The 13,670-nt window shown below is 49.7% G+C and overlaps 2 protein-coding genes across 19 annotated transcripts in view; both read left to right on the forward strand.

The window, feature by feature from the left end:
- The window catches only part of EPB41L1 (erythrocyte membrane protein band 4.1 like 1), a 67,037-nt gene extending 64,018 nt beyond the window's left edge, over positions 1-3,019 (forward strand). For 16 of the 17 annotated variants that reach the window (XM_017835594.1, XM_017835597.1, XM_017835601.1 and 13 more), the window contains one exon: positions 1,947-3,019. In XM_017835594.1, the coding sequence (XP_017691083.1) occupies positions 1,947-1,976 (30 nt within the window). In that variant the 3' untranslated portion in view covers positions 1,977-3,019. Of the gene's footprint in view, positions 1-58 lie in introns of all 17 variants that reach the window. The other variant, XM_017835598.1, reaches the window with a different exon arrangement.
- Positions 3,020-4,521: 1,502 nt separating this feature from the next.
- AAR2 (AAR2 splicing factor homolog) lies at positions 4,522-11,500 on the forward strand. 2 transcript variants are annotated; one of them, XM_017835622.1, is made up of 4 exons: positions 4,522-5,304; positions 7,391-7,620; positions 9,760-9,825; positions 10,430-10,539. In XM_017835622.1, exons 1-3 carry the CDS (start codon positions 4,554-4,556, stop codon positions 9,784-9,786), a joined length of 1,008 nt encoding a protein of 335 aa, XP_017691111.1. In that variant the 5' UTR covers positions 4,522-4,553; the 3' UTR covers positions 9,787-9,825; positions 10,430-10,539. The 2 variants fall into 2 exon arrangements, with proteins under 2 accessions (XP_017691111.1, XP_017691110.1); XM_017835621.1 differs by lacking the exon at positions 9,760-9,825 and having other exon boundaries at positions 10,430-11,500.
- The last annotated feature ends 2,170 nt before the right edge of the window (positions 11,501-13,670 follow it).

The raw sequence follows: 13,670 nt of genomic DNA on the forward strand, positions 1-13,670 counted from the left end.
GATTTGCACTCCATGGATTGGCACTCCATGACTGGTCCTTTCCATCTGCCTTGTACAGGAATCTTGACCAACATGTTCCTTAAAGTCAACATCTGTATTCCAACCTGGAGAACAGGGGAGAAGGAGCCTTCATGCTGGATTTGTCAGCAAGACATAGACATCCTAGCTGCAATGTTCATGGCGAAGAGACAAAAATTTTTAAAAAAGGAATAGCAAATATATATATATATACATACATACATATATATATATATATATATATATAAACAGGAAACAAAATGCATCCTTGCACTGCTGCTATATGCTGGAAATGAATAGCAAAAAACACCACCAACAAACAAAGTCAACCCACTGCAGATAAATTGAAGAATTTCATGGATTGGTGATCAAATAAGATTTAAAAAGTAATAATAATAACAATAGTATCGGTAACAATACAATAAGCCACCATCTTGCATGTTACATTAAAGGACACACAATCATGAGTTCATTTGTTGCACACTGAATGGAAAGGAAAACTGCTTTGCAACAAAGCAAGAAGTAAGCAAACTGAAGTAAAAAAACACAAGCAGAAGCAAAACTATTCCCCACCTCTGGAAAGAAGAGAGAAAAATTCTGAATTTATGACCATAGAGTTATTTTCCAATTCACAAGTGTCGTTTTGCCCTTCTCCTCATTCCATGCTGGTTCTTCTGCATTTTTTTGGGTTCTGTTAACTCTTCCCCTTCCCTTCCTTATCTTCTCTGTGCACTTGTCCAACCTCTTGTTCTCTGAAGGTATTTAGGAATGGATTTCATTTCAAAGAAAATGATATGTATATGGTTTCTCATCTCTAAAGAGCAACCTGTGGGGTTTCATATGGATGTGCATTTCAGTTATGTATATTATTATATATAACAAAGGGGGAGGGAGGGAACAATGCTGAAATAATTCAACAGTGCTGGTAAATATGATGCCGACATTTTTAAATTAACTCTTTGATTGACTGTGGTTGGTGTATTTTGAGACTCTTAGATCACACATGGGACTCTGAGTCTTGCAAGAAGAGAACTGAGAAGGTTTCAGCTGCTGCTAGTTGGGGGGGGAAGATGAAAGGGCAAGGGACAGGAATGTCCCTCCAGCTGATCTGTAGTGTATGGTGGTTAGATTTGGAGGGGCAGCAGTGACTCGGAGGGGTAAGGAAGGGGGTTGAGGCTCCAGCTGCAACAGCTGTTGGCAGAACGGTCTCCTGGCCCCCAGCTGGAGCCATGGGATCAGCAGGACTGTGTTCATTGCTCCCTTCCAGCCCTGCCAGTGGTGGGGGTGGTTTTGCTTTGTTTCTGGATCCCAGTAATGAAGTTACTTGAGCTTTGTAGTAGTGTCAAAGGCAGAGGGGCTGTTTCTGCCCTGTCTGCCCTGCTACCTGAGGTGTGATGGCAAGGGCTGCCCGAGGCACTTGGGCTGGGGACAGCAATGGCAGGGCCGTGGCAGTCCTCCCCTGACCTGCCTAGGAGTGGGCAGTGGAGGGACCGTACTGTGTCCATCACTGCAGAGCGTCTGCAGCATCCCAGGCTGGATGGGGGAGCCCAGGCCCTCTGCATAAGCAGGTATGTGTTGAGGAGGTGTCAGTGGAGCTGCTCCCAGCTCAGCCTTCAGCCACAGGCTCCCCCCATGGCTGCCTTTGGAAGGGGATCATGGACCAAGCCCAGGCCTCTGTACACTGTGAACCAGGCAGTTAAGGTAGACTCAAAACCAAAACCAGAAAGGAAAGGAAATAAACGGGTTTCCTTCTCGAAATCATCTCTAGCTCCTACAGAAACAGAAGGGCCCATGATTCTGCACCATTTTGCCTTTAGTCTCCTGCCCCTCACACAGACCATGCCCAGAAGTAGGCATGTTTTGTCAGGTCCTGCCACAGCTTGGAGGATGCCATGGACAAACCCTGCTCACCACCTTCACTGTCCCAGGTGGGAGCTGCTCCCTGGCAGTTGCACTGACCGGTTGCTCACCAGGACGTCCCTGTGAAGTCTGTTCTCCTGGCAGAGTGGTTTCTCCTGCAAGCATGGAAGGCATGACCACAAGCAGGTAGGGCTGCCAGCTCTTGAGGGTCTCCCCAGCTTCCAGCCAAGCACCTTCAGCTACTTTTAGAGAGCAGACCCCCCCAACCTAAAAAGAGTTAAAGCAGTTGCGTAGGCTACTTTTCTCTCTGTTGTTTTTCCAATGCACCCAAGCCAGTCATGACCACCAATGACACTGTCAGAGGGTAAGGGGGTGCTGGAGGGCCAGTGGTCTGCCCACTGTGCTGGTGTTCAGCAGCACACAGCATCTTTCAGACATGGAGGAGCCCACCCAGCTTGGACACTGCCCTTGGACACCTCCACAACCCCCTCAGGGCCACTGGGACCCTTGAGACTTGCTTTTGGCGTTGTGCAGAGTCAGGAAATCGAAGGTTCCTGTGGAAGTGAGAGGCCTTACACAGTTAGACTTCATGTGTGCTTGGACTGAAGTGAGTTCCGTTTGCAGTGAGCAAACCCAGCCCCTGGCTCCCACAGCATGTTTATGGGTGGCAGTGTCTAAAACTTTTCTAAAAAAAAAAGGGAAAAAAGGAAAGAAAAAAGCTCACTGCTTGTTCCCTGGGTGAGGTGTGGTTTTCTGATGCTCAGCTCAAGCCCACCCATCACTGCGCTCTGTTTTTAATTGCTGGTCACTGCTTGTTTTCTTCCAGGGGCCTTTCTGTTGAAAGGGGTGGGAGACATGAGTGCCTGTTTTTATCCAATCCCACAAATTCATTCTGAACGTGGCCTGCGATTGCATGAGTAATATAACAATAACAATAATAATATTTATTTTTATTTGAGAAGCACCTTACCAACCAACTGCAATGCTCTGTTGTTCCTTCACTAACTCTCCTTTTCTCTTCCCTTGTTCTCCCTCTCCCCCTTTGGTCATACTCCTTTTCAGTGCTCAGTGGTGTATGCGTGTGTGCTCACTGTTCTTGTATTCAATAAAAGTGAAATAAATGTGTTTGATGCTAAATCAACTTGGGGCCTTGGTAACCTCTTTCCTACTCAGAGGACAGAGAAGTGAAGGGAAACCTTGCAGCTGGGATCACTGCACATGGAAATACAGAACTCTGTCTAAAGAGATCACAAAATCATAGAATCCTCAAATGGTTTGGGTTGGAAGGGACCTTAAAGCTTGTCTTGTTCAAACCCCTGCCACAGGCAGGGACACCTTCCACTAGCCCAGGTTTCTCCAAGCCCCGTCCAACCTGGCCTTGAACACTCGCAGGGATGGGGCAGCCACAGCTTCTCTGGGCAACCTGTGCCAGGGCCTCACCACCCTCACAGGAAAGAATTCCTTCCCAATATCTCATCTAACCCTGCCCTCTGTCAGTCAGAAGCCATTCCCCCTTGTCCTGTCACTCCAGGCCCTTGTCCAAAGTCCCTCTCCAGCTCTCTTGCAGCCCCTTTAGGCACTGGAAGGGGCTCTAAGGTCTCCCTGGAGCCTTCTCTTCTCCAGGTGAACCCTCCCAGCTCTCCCAGCCTGTCTCCAGAGCAGAGGTGCTCCAGCCCTTGGAGCATCTCCACAGTCTCCTCTGGACTCACTCCATCACTCCACATTCCTTCTGTGCTGAGGACCCCAGGGCTGGAGGCAGCACTGCAGGTGAGGCCTCATGAGGGCAGACAAAGGTGCCACCAGGTCGGGAATTGTGGCTGGTGGAGATGGAAGCAGCTTCATGTGGGGGCTGCTGACCCTCATACAGTTGAAGGTACTTTTGAGGTTGCTCAAAATGCAGAGGCAATGTGAGCTGCCCTGCTCTGGGGGGCACTGACTCTGTCTGTCATCCTGGGAGGGAGAACAGGGTGCTGCAGATGGTCTGTCCTGCTGTGGGGTCTGCGTGTCACTGCAAGGGTCCCCGTGTGTCTGTCCTGTGGGGGCTCCTGGTCCATCAGACCCAGGCTCTTGTCTGTCCGTCCTGCTGCAGGGCTGGGAGGGCAGGGGGAATGGCTGCCAGCTGGGGGAGTGGGACACGTTTTGGGATCAGCAGGGAGTAGCCGCCAGGCATGGATGGTCAAGGGGTCAAAGTGGAACAGCACCGGGCAGGGGAGCTGGGGATGGACGGGGGGGAACAGGGACCGGGCAGGGGGGTTAGGAGCCGAGCCGAGGGACAGACGAAGTGATAGGGACCGAGCCAGGGGTGATCGGAGGGACAGGGACCGGGCTGGAGGTGAGCGGGGGGTCAGGGACAGAGCCTGGGGGGCAGGATCCAAGCCGGGAGATGGATGACGGGGACAAGTACCGAGCCGGGGGGACAGGGGAACGGGCAAAGGGATGGATGGGGGGAAGGGACCGAGCCGGGGCCGAGTGGGGGCCGCCCCGAAGGACACGTGCCCCTGCTCACTGGACACCTCCGCAGTGATCGGCCGGAGAGCCCCGGCCCGGGGGTCGGGCGAGGCCTGGTACTCTCACACCGCCTTCCCGGAACCACCGCCCCGGATTTCCGGGAAGGGCCGCTCCATCTCCGGTTCCGGTGGCGGAGGGCGGCTCGTCCGCCTCGGCCCCGCCCGGCCATGGCGGCCCGGTGGCCGGACCCCGAGCTAGCCCGGCAGCTTTTCTTCGAGGGCGCGGCCGTGGTAGTGCTGGACGTGCCCGAGGGCACCGAGTTCGGTATCGATTACAGCGCTTGGGCCGTGGGGCCGCGATTCCGCGGCGTGAAGATGGTCCCGCCGGGGCTGCACTTCGTGCACTGCAGCGCGGGCAGGGCGGGCGGCGGGCGGGACACGGGGCCGCGCTCCGGCCGCTTCCTGAGCCTGCGGCGCCGCGAGGTGCGGGTGCTGCGCTGGGACCCCGCGGGTGAGGCGGTGCGGCCGGAGCCCCCCGGGGAGGGCGAGGCTCTCCGGGAGAGCCTGCGGGAGCTGGACTCCTTCCTGGGCCCGTACCCGTACGAGACGCTGAAGAAGTGGGTCTCGCTGACCTCCTTCATCAGCGAGGCGGCGGCGGAGCAGCTGCAGCCCGAGAGCGGCGAGATCTGCGCCTTCGCGGAGGTGCTGCTGGAGCCGGCGGGGCGGCACACGCGGGACCGCGCCGGGCAGCACCGGCCGCCGCTCGGGGCCGAGTGCCAGAGCTACGCCGAGGGGCTGGCGAGGCTGCCCCGCATGCGACCCCGAGCCGGCACCCAGATCCGCTTCACCGAGCTGCCCAGGCAGCTGTACCCCGATGGGGCCACTCCCGAGGAGATCACCCGGCACAGCATGGACCTCAGCTACGCCCTGGAACGGGTGATGGAGCAGCGCTATCCCGGCCGCCCGCTGGAGCTGCTCGGTGAGCACCGCCCGGGGCACACCTACTTTATACCCTTATTTGGGTTATAGCCCATTTGGGGGTATAAAGTCATGAAGGCTGAGGGAGTTGGGCCTGTTCAGCCTCAAGAACAGACGACTGAGAGGCCACCTCATTATTGTATGTTAATATCTAAAGGAGTGCCAAGAAGGTGGAGCCAGGCCCTTTTCGGTGGTTCCCAGCAATAAGAGGCGAGGCAACAGGCAGAAACATACCTAGGAAGTTCCACCTGAATATGAGGAAGAACTTATTTCTTGTGCAGTGACAGCACACTGGAACAGATTGCCCAGAGAGGTTGTGGAGTCTCCTTCACTGGAGATATTCCAGACCCATCTGGTCACAATCCTGTGCCACATGCTCTGGGATGACCCTGCTTGAGCAGGGAGGTTGGACCAGATGCCCCACTGTGGTCCCTTCCAACCTGAACCATTCTGTGATTCTGTGACTGTGAAATGAGAGCTCTGGGATGAAACCTGTGCTTGTTCCCTGGTGCCCTGAGGCATCTCTCTTTGTTGCAGGACAGAAGATGGTGTAGTTTTTAGCAGCAACAGGGCCTATTCCAGTTGCCTGGGGAAGAGACCTCATTGGGGTCTGTAGCTTCTTTGCAAGGGGCAGAGAGGCAGCATCGATCTCTACTCTCTGTGGTCGGTGACAGGATCTGAGGGAATGGCTGGGGCTGTGTCAGGGGAGGTTTAGGCTAGATATTAGGAAAAGATTCTTCCCCCAGAGGGTGGTCAAGCACTGGAACAAGGATCCCAGGGCAGTACTCATGGCCTTAGAGATTGAGGAGTGTTTGGACAACACTCTCAGGCATATGGTGGGGTTGTTGGGGTGTCCTGTGCAGGGATGGGAGTTGGATTCGATGATCCTTCTGAGTCCTGTCCAGCTCAGGACATTTTGTGATTCTGTTCTACAACTCGGTGGTGTAATGTGATGCTAGAGATCAGGAGCTGACAGCCTGCTTCTGGCTTCTGGGTGCTGCTCTTGGAGCCCAGATTGCCTCAGGTTAAGTCAAAAGCAGCAGTCACTGGTCTGTCATCTGGCACCAGCCTGGCACTTTGCCTGTTAAGTCAATCTCTTGAGGACAGGTCTTACAGAGTCCTGGGAGTGTTGAGTGGGGCCGAACACCCCCAGATCCTTGTTCCTGATGTGTGGGGAGGGGGTATGGTTCTCGGGGATATGGTTCTCCCAGCCAGTGGTTCCCGGTGCAGCAACTGGTCCCTACCAGGCTGGCACAGTGGCAGCTCAGACGTGTGCTCTGTGTGCTGTCCGTGTGCATGTGTGTACTCTGTGTTTGCTCCATGTGCTGCCAGAGACTTGCCATGGCAGCGTCTGGGCTGTGCCAGTGCTGTGATGTGGAAACCCCCTCAGCCAGGGCTGCATCTCCCAGGGCTCAACTACTCCCCAGCCTTTTATACAACCTGTGATGCAAATAAATACTGAAGCTGTGGAGGTCCTGGAGCGGGGTTTTGTTCTGTAGCAGGATGGAGGGAGAAGCCCTCCCAGTTTTACAGCTGAGGCTACTGAGCTTTTGTTTTTCCCTTCTGTTTTTTCTCTATTAATGTTATACAATTTATTCTTTTTCAAAATTATCAAAGACAACTGCAGAATAAACAGTGAGTTACCATAGGAAACAGTGGCAAAATAGCTGATGCCAAGCATCCAGTGAGATGGACTGTGGGTCTTAATTCAATAAGGTAAACACATCTGTGAATGTACTGCAGAGTGTTCCATGGCAGTGGCGTTTGCAGTCCCATGTGGCTCTGGACACCCAGGCTCAGGAGGACTGAATGCCCACAAAATAACAGCAAGGTCTGGCTCACTGTTTGGGTTTGTAAAGTCCTGTGAAGTCCCTCTACAATGATGATAATCACAGTTACAGGTGACCTGCCCCATTCTTCTTTGAAGAGCAGAGCATCAGCAAATGGTCCGTGTTTAGAGTATCAGTCACTGCTGGCAGGATGTGCAAAAGTCAAACCAGCATTTATCAGTCATTTACAGAGCTTTGAGGAGGACACATACCTTGGATATCTGTCTTATGTGTGTTTTGTTTTCTGAACCCACACAGGTGAGCTGCAGTTTGCTTTCATTTGCTTCCTCATTGGGAACGTGTACGATGCCTTTGAGCACTGGAAAAGACTCCTGAACATCCTGTGCCGATCTGAAGATGCCATAGGGAAGTACCAAGACCTTTACATCAATCTCATTTCTGTGCTGTATCACCAGCTCAATGAAATCCCAGCAGATTTTTTTGTGGACATTGTCTCCCAGGACAACTTTTTAACCAGCACGTTACAGGTACATTTGTGACTGTCCCCTGAGATATAGGAGTGGGAACCAGGGCATACAGGGCATCAGAGCAAATCTGGGGAAAAGATGCAAAAGGAATCAAGCTGCTATTGAGCTGTGTGGGAGATAGTGAGCCTGTCTAAGCACACAAGGATTTTCTTTTACTTTTTCCCTATGTTATTCATTGAGAAATGCCATTTGCTTCTCATCTCAGCATTTGGTCTGCTCAAATTATGCCTTGAAGAGCCTAATGCAGTGTAAAATTGAGTTTGGCAGGGAGAGGAAATGTTGCAAATAGTGCTGGAAGCAACGTACCACAGTGCCATGGGTTTGGAGTTCTGGACTGGCACATCTAATGCAACTGGACCGCACCAGCAGACTTGTCCTAGAAGGTTTTAAGACCTTTGCCTACATTGAGCTGAACAGCTTCAAGAAAGGCTGAGCAAGTGCAAGATGATGTCTGTGTATTTTTGCCCAAAGCCATTCATTCTTTAAAAACAAAACCAACAAACCAACACTAAAAACTTTTGCATAAAGGACTGATGGTGCTGATTTCTGAGCAACTTGAATGGTTTGCTTAGTATGCAGGGAAGCTGCAGCAAAACTTGAGCTTAGGGCAGTGATAGTATTTTAGAAGATTTTCCATTCCAGTTAGCCTTAAGCAAAGCTGAAGATTTCCTGTAGTCAAGTTCTTATCCAGAGGGAAATTATGATTATTCCAACATGCAGCAAATGCTGCTTCTGCTGAGACAGGCAGGGGCAAATATGTGATTCAGCAGTGAAACCAGTTACTCCCACTGGCTGTGACCATACTGTGACAGCGCAGCAAATTGGCTAAATAAAACTTAGTTTAAAAAAAAAAAAAGCCAAACCCAGACACACTGATGAAGTTCAGCAGTGGAAACAATCCCTGCAGTAATTAGGGGTAGTAGTGCTTCAAGTGCTTGATGCTTGATGCCTTCTCCTTTCCCAGATAGCAGGTGCATTCCTCTCCTTTTAACTCCCAAGTTCTTGCTATAGATTTGGGGAGGGTTGAGGGTGCTTGGTTTTAATTTGCTGGGTAAAATGGTATGGGAAACATTGCTTTAATCAAGTGACTTTTTTTAATTTGGATTCTTACAAGTCTCACTTTTTTAATTAATATTTTATTTCTCTTGGTAGATTTTTTCCGTCACATCACAGGACTGAAAAACCCAGCTCTGTATGCAGTACACTCAGAGCAACTCTGTGCATTGTCAGCTTACAGTACTACAAAGAATATGTCACCCAGCCATTCTCTCTATCTGAGGGGAATTTGGGAAGCACCCTTATTGCTCCTTATCTTTCCTTTTTGGCTGCCTGAGTCTTGTCTGCCCCTGGGTTCCATCAGTCTGTGTTTTACTTCAGCAGCAGAAGCTGTGCTGGCACAAGGGACCACCCTTAAGCCTTGGCAGGAGTCATCAATTCCTAGTGACAAAGAACAACTTTGCCTTGCTAAGTGAGCCTCTCCTCACTCAAAGTTCTCTGCTTCTCTACTCTCCTGGGATTTCCCTGGAATAGTGCAAGGGAACCCCTGGGACTTGCCTTACCCAGTCACTTGGCACACACCCCTCAGAGTTAACTGGGTGTGGGCAGGTGCGCAGAGGTGTGTGGGGAAGTGTATTGTCTGTGGAGCTCCTGCTCAGCTCTGAATACAGCAACTTTTTATTTTTGGAGTTTGATCCAAGGTGAGGAGAATACAGCACAACCACCACTGACTGTGCAGCCCTAACAATGTTTAAAGAAAAAAGATCTTGATCAAATAGCTAATTTAATGTGCAGTTCATGGAGGAGAAGTGGGAAATACAATCTTTTAATGTTTTTTCTTTAACAGCAGCTTTATTGTGTACAAGTTCTTTTAGAAAGAGGTAATGTCACGGTACAATGAACAAGGGAAAGACAAATGATCATTCACAAAGCAACAAACTTTGCTGCTTGTTGTCAGTGTTTTATCCAGCTGTCATTAGCTCTCTCCCAAATATGAGGCTGCATTTTCCCCAGAGGAAATTTCTTCTTATGGAAATTAATTCTGAGTCACAAGTTCAGCAGAGGAGCAGAAGCAGGTTTATGAGAGATGAGCTCTGGGGCTAAATGCCCTGTTAATCTTACACAGATACTTTCACTCTCCAAGTGCCAACCGAAGCTGTGAGTCTGTGACATGTTAATACATTTGTTCTTGGATGATGGAGTGGAGAGGTTAGTCCAGATTTCAGTGCCCTGTCCCCAAGGCTGTGCTGGGGATAACTGGACTTTTTCCAGAGAGCTCTCATTCCTCTCTTACCTTCAAGGTCTTTTTATTGAGTTTCCTCTGTATCTAAGGTGTTGGTGATACCATATTACAAAATTACTTTGAGAGATCTCTAACCATGGAAACAATGGTTACAATTACCTGTTGGCCTTTTGGACACATGCTGGAAAATCGGCTACTGATAATGCTTTTTTTTTTAATTCCTTCTGCTCGGACATTTTCCTTAGCTCACACTTAAGCATATTTCAGAATTCCATAATACAAATTCAATTACATGCATATACGTGCTTCAAACAGAGTTCTTACCTGAGTGCACCTACTCAATGTCGTGAAGGCAGGATGGGATGGGCTTGGGGCTGTGAAATCAGAGGTTTAGGCTTTGGTTAGCTAGCTCCAAAGCAGGAGTGGTTTCAGGTTGGTGCATCCCTTGCCAGTGGCCTAACCTGACTCTCTTCCTGGTGCTCCCAGGAATGTTGATGATGTCCTTGTAGGAAAGAGATGCCCAGCTGGTGCCATAGCTGGGCTCTTTGTGACCTCTGCTCTTTCTTTTAGGTGCTCTTTTCCTGCATGTGCAGTGCTGCTGTTGATGAGACTCTAAGGAAAAAGGCTGAAAAGTTCAAGGCTCACCTAACAAAGAAGTTTAAATGGGACTTTGAGGCAGAACCTGATGACTGTGCTCCTGTTGTGGTGGAGCTGCCTGAGGGGGTGCAAGTGGACTGAGCCAAATGCTCCCTTGGCAGCAAACAGCTTTAAAAATAACTCATTCCTTCTCTTCTCCAGCCGTGCCAACTTCCTGAATGCAGTTTCTGAAGCTAATCTTCTTTCTGCTGTAGAACACGGGAGGATGCTGAACTTTGCGAGGAGATCAGTTATTGGAGGAGTTTGAGAGTTGTCACATGGACACCTTGTTTTTTTCCCCAGCTCCTCTGTAACAGCTCCTCATAGAATACAAATTCAATACAAATTCAAAGAATCATTTAAGTTGAAAAAGACCTTTTAGAATCATCAAGTCCAACCATAAATCTAACACTGCCAACATCATCCTGCACTCAGCTGACTGGGCTTGTGTTACAGGGGACTGTTTCACTACTGTGTCAGAAGCTCATGCTGCTCACTGTGATTTGTCTGTTGTGGAAGAGGACTCAAAGCCTCAGCAAAATTCCTCCCATTGCATACCCCTAACACTGAGGTATCTTATTCCTCCCATTCTGTTAAAACCTTTTGTATTTACTGCTGATGCTCTGTTTTGCCTGAGGTAAAAGAAAGTGAACAGTTTTGTGACGAGAAATAGTTATTGGACTGTAGTCACCCAGGTCTTGAAGAACAGAGCCAGCAAGATTTAAAGATCAGATTTCCACATGAACTGGAGCCTCTATTTTGTTGTAATTGGAAATCTTATATATTTTCCCTGGTGACAGTCTCTTCTTTGTCCCCAGTTCCCAGGGACAGGCTGTAAGAAGCTTGCGTTGTTTCTGCAAACCTGCACAGGGTTGTACCAGTCAGTTACTTCCTTGGCTGTCACCCTCAGGAATTCATCTGTGTGCATGTTGAACAGGATAACGCTCTTTGTTAGTCTTTTGTCATTTAAAATAAATCTCAAAAGAGCCTTGTCTACAGAAAACATGTGAATGAATGGGGTTTAGTTATTTAGTCAAAGCTTATAGTACAGTAACACTGCCTTCCCTTCCTCATTGGGATGTCCAGTGTCCCTGCAGATGATCTATTACATCCAAGGGTGGTAGAGGATACATGGTGTGGCAGAAAGCTCAGTGTGTTCTTGGGAAGAAGGTGTGTGACAAAGTGTTTCCAGATCATCAGGAAATTCCCACAGGGATGGGCCACTGGAAGCCCTCGTTGCTGCTGGGGGCCTTTCCCTCCTTCCCGCAGAGGCTCTGCACTCCATTCCTGTGGTGTCCAGGTCTATCTGAAATGGATTCTGGATTGACCACAGGCCCTATGGGGAGGTTACTCTAATTTGGCAAGTTACTCTAGTTTGTTCTTAAGTCTTCTTTTCCATGCTTTCTTGTCCTTAACATCTTAAGATCTTTTGCATGGCAATGTGACTGTGCTCTCCCTGCCTCCTTGCTCTGTGTTTGGATCCACAGGCAGAGCTCTCTTTCAGGTTTCTCCCAGTTTTGATGGACGAGGCCTTTTTTGGTTTGTTGGCTCTTTGCACCGCCCCAGTGACTGGTTCTGGTGCTTGGCAGCAGAACACAGATCCCTGATGTCGGTAGGGAAGGGAGCAGGGAGCCTGGGGCCCTGCCTGCCTAGAAGGGAGAGAGGAGCAGTGCCCTGTGGCTGCACAGGGCTGGCCAGGCAGTGTCAGTAGTCACAGTGGCCTGGCAATGCTTCACTGCTTTGCTGGACAGCAATTTGAGTATGTGTTTGTTAAATCTCAAAACTGCTAACTGAAAATTAACTGTAGTGGTCAGGTTTCCATGATGAACTACACTTTTATCAACTGAGAAAAGAGAATATCATTGTACTTCAATTGTGGGGTTTTTTTTCTTTTTGTTAGATGGTAGTAGGGACAGCTAATCCCAGAATGGCTTGAGTTGGAAGGGACCTTACAGACCATACAATCCCACCCCCTGCCATGGGCAGGGACACCTTCCACTACACCAGGTTACTCCAAGCCCTATCCAACCTGGCCTTGAACACTTCCAGGGATGGGACAACCACAGTATCTCTGGATAATCTGTGCCAGGGTCTCACCACCCTTACAGGGAAGAATGTCTTCCTAATATCCCATCTAATCCCGGCCTCTGTCAGTTTAAAACCATTTCCCCTTGTCCTGTTTCTATCTGCCCATATAAAACATTGCTGTCCCTCCTTTTTATAAGCCCCCTTATATCTCTTATTATCTCTTATTATTATTTCTTATTAGACCACAAAACAGATGGGGAAGAGCCAGGCCATGGGGACACTGTCCCTCTGTTGGACAGGACACAGAAGCAGCGAACTTTCAGAATCCAACTCCATTACATGACTCCGTTGCATACTTTGAGGGAAAAGGGAAGCAGGCACATAGGAAGCAACTCGTTGGATGTTTGCAAGGGGGAGGTTAAAAATTTGGGAGGGAAAAGAGGGCAGTTATTCCTTTTGGAGTCATCAGGAAGGAGGCTATAAAAGGCAAGTGGCAACATGTAATACTGGGATATTTTCTTCCCCTTCTATAGCCTTAGTCGAGCTCTGGTGATGATGCTGCCCCTTCCTCCAGCTGAGGTGTGTCATTATCAGAAAGCAGAAGAGGGATTGTGGTGTGTGTAAATACACCTTGCTGCAAGCTAATGAAGTGTAATTTGTGATGTGTTTGCAGCTTTGCTTCAGCACTGAATTCAGGTCAGGACATGCAGCTTACCCTGTGTTGTGCAGTGGCACTGAAGCATGAGGTACATTGGACTCCTGCTTCTGTGGAGACTTGTCCAGTTGCCAGAGCTGTGCCAGTGAGGAAATTGGCATCATTCCTGCCCTGTGACATATGCCTTCACTGCAAATTGGATTGGAGCAAGGGCCTTGCTCAGCCCCAGGTGAGGCTGATCCCTTGGGAACCAGCAGGGGCATGAGCTGACCACTGGGCACCCCCGAAGCTGCACTGTACCCTGCTTTCCCTGTGCAAAGCCCAGAGTGAGTGCATCAGACCCACAAAACTGCTCTTCCATTTCCTGTTTGCTGTCCCCACGGGCTCAGTGACGTTGGACAAACCAGAGTTGTCAGTCTCAGGGATAATTTTCCAGTGTGGGGCCTCTGTGTTGTCCGGAGGGTTGCTTCTTGTTTCATCGACCCTGCAAAT

Source organism: Lepidothrix coronata, unplaced genomic scaffold (genome assembly GCF_001604755.1).
Source record: "Lepidothrix coronata isolate B3197 unplaced genomic scaffold, Lepidothrix_coronata-1.0 Scaffold260, whole genome shotgun sequence".
Lineage (NCBI taxonomy): Eukaryota > Metazoa > Chordata > Aves > Passeriformes > Pipridae > Lepidothrix > Lepidothrix coronata.

Excerpts from the sequence above, each read along its gene's own strand:
- AAR2 (XM_017835621.1), top strand. The coding sequence starts at position 4,554 with ATGGCGGCCCGGTGGCCGGACCCCGAGCTAGCCCGGCAGCTTTTCTTC. Across the intron at positions 5,305-7,390 it reads CCGCCCGCTGGAGCTGCTCG|GTGAGCTGCAGTTTGCTTTC; the intron begins GTGAGCACCGCC and ends GAACCCACACAG. Across the intron at positions 7,621-10,429 it reads TTTTAACCAGCACGTTACAG|GTGCTCTTTTCCTGCATGTG; the intron begins GTACATTTGTGA and ends TCTTTCTTTTAG.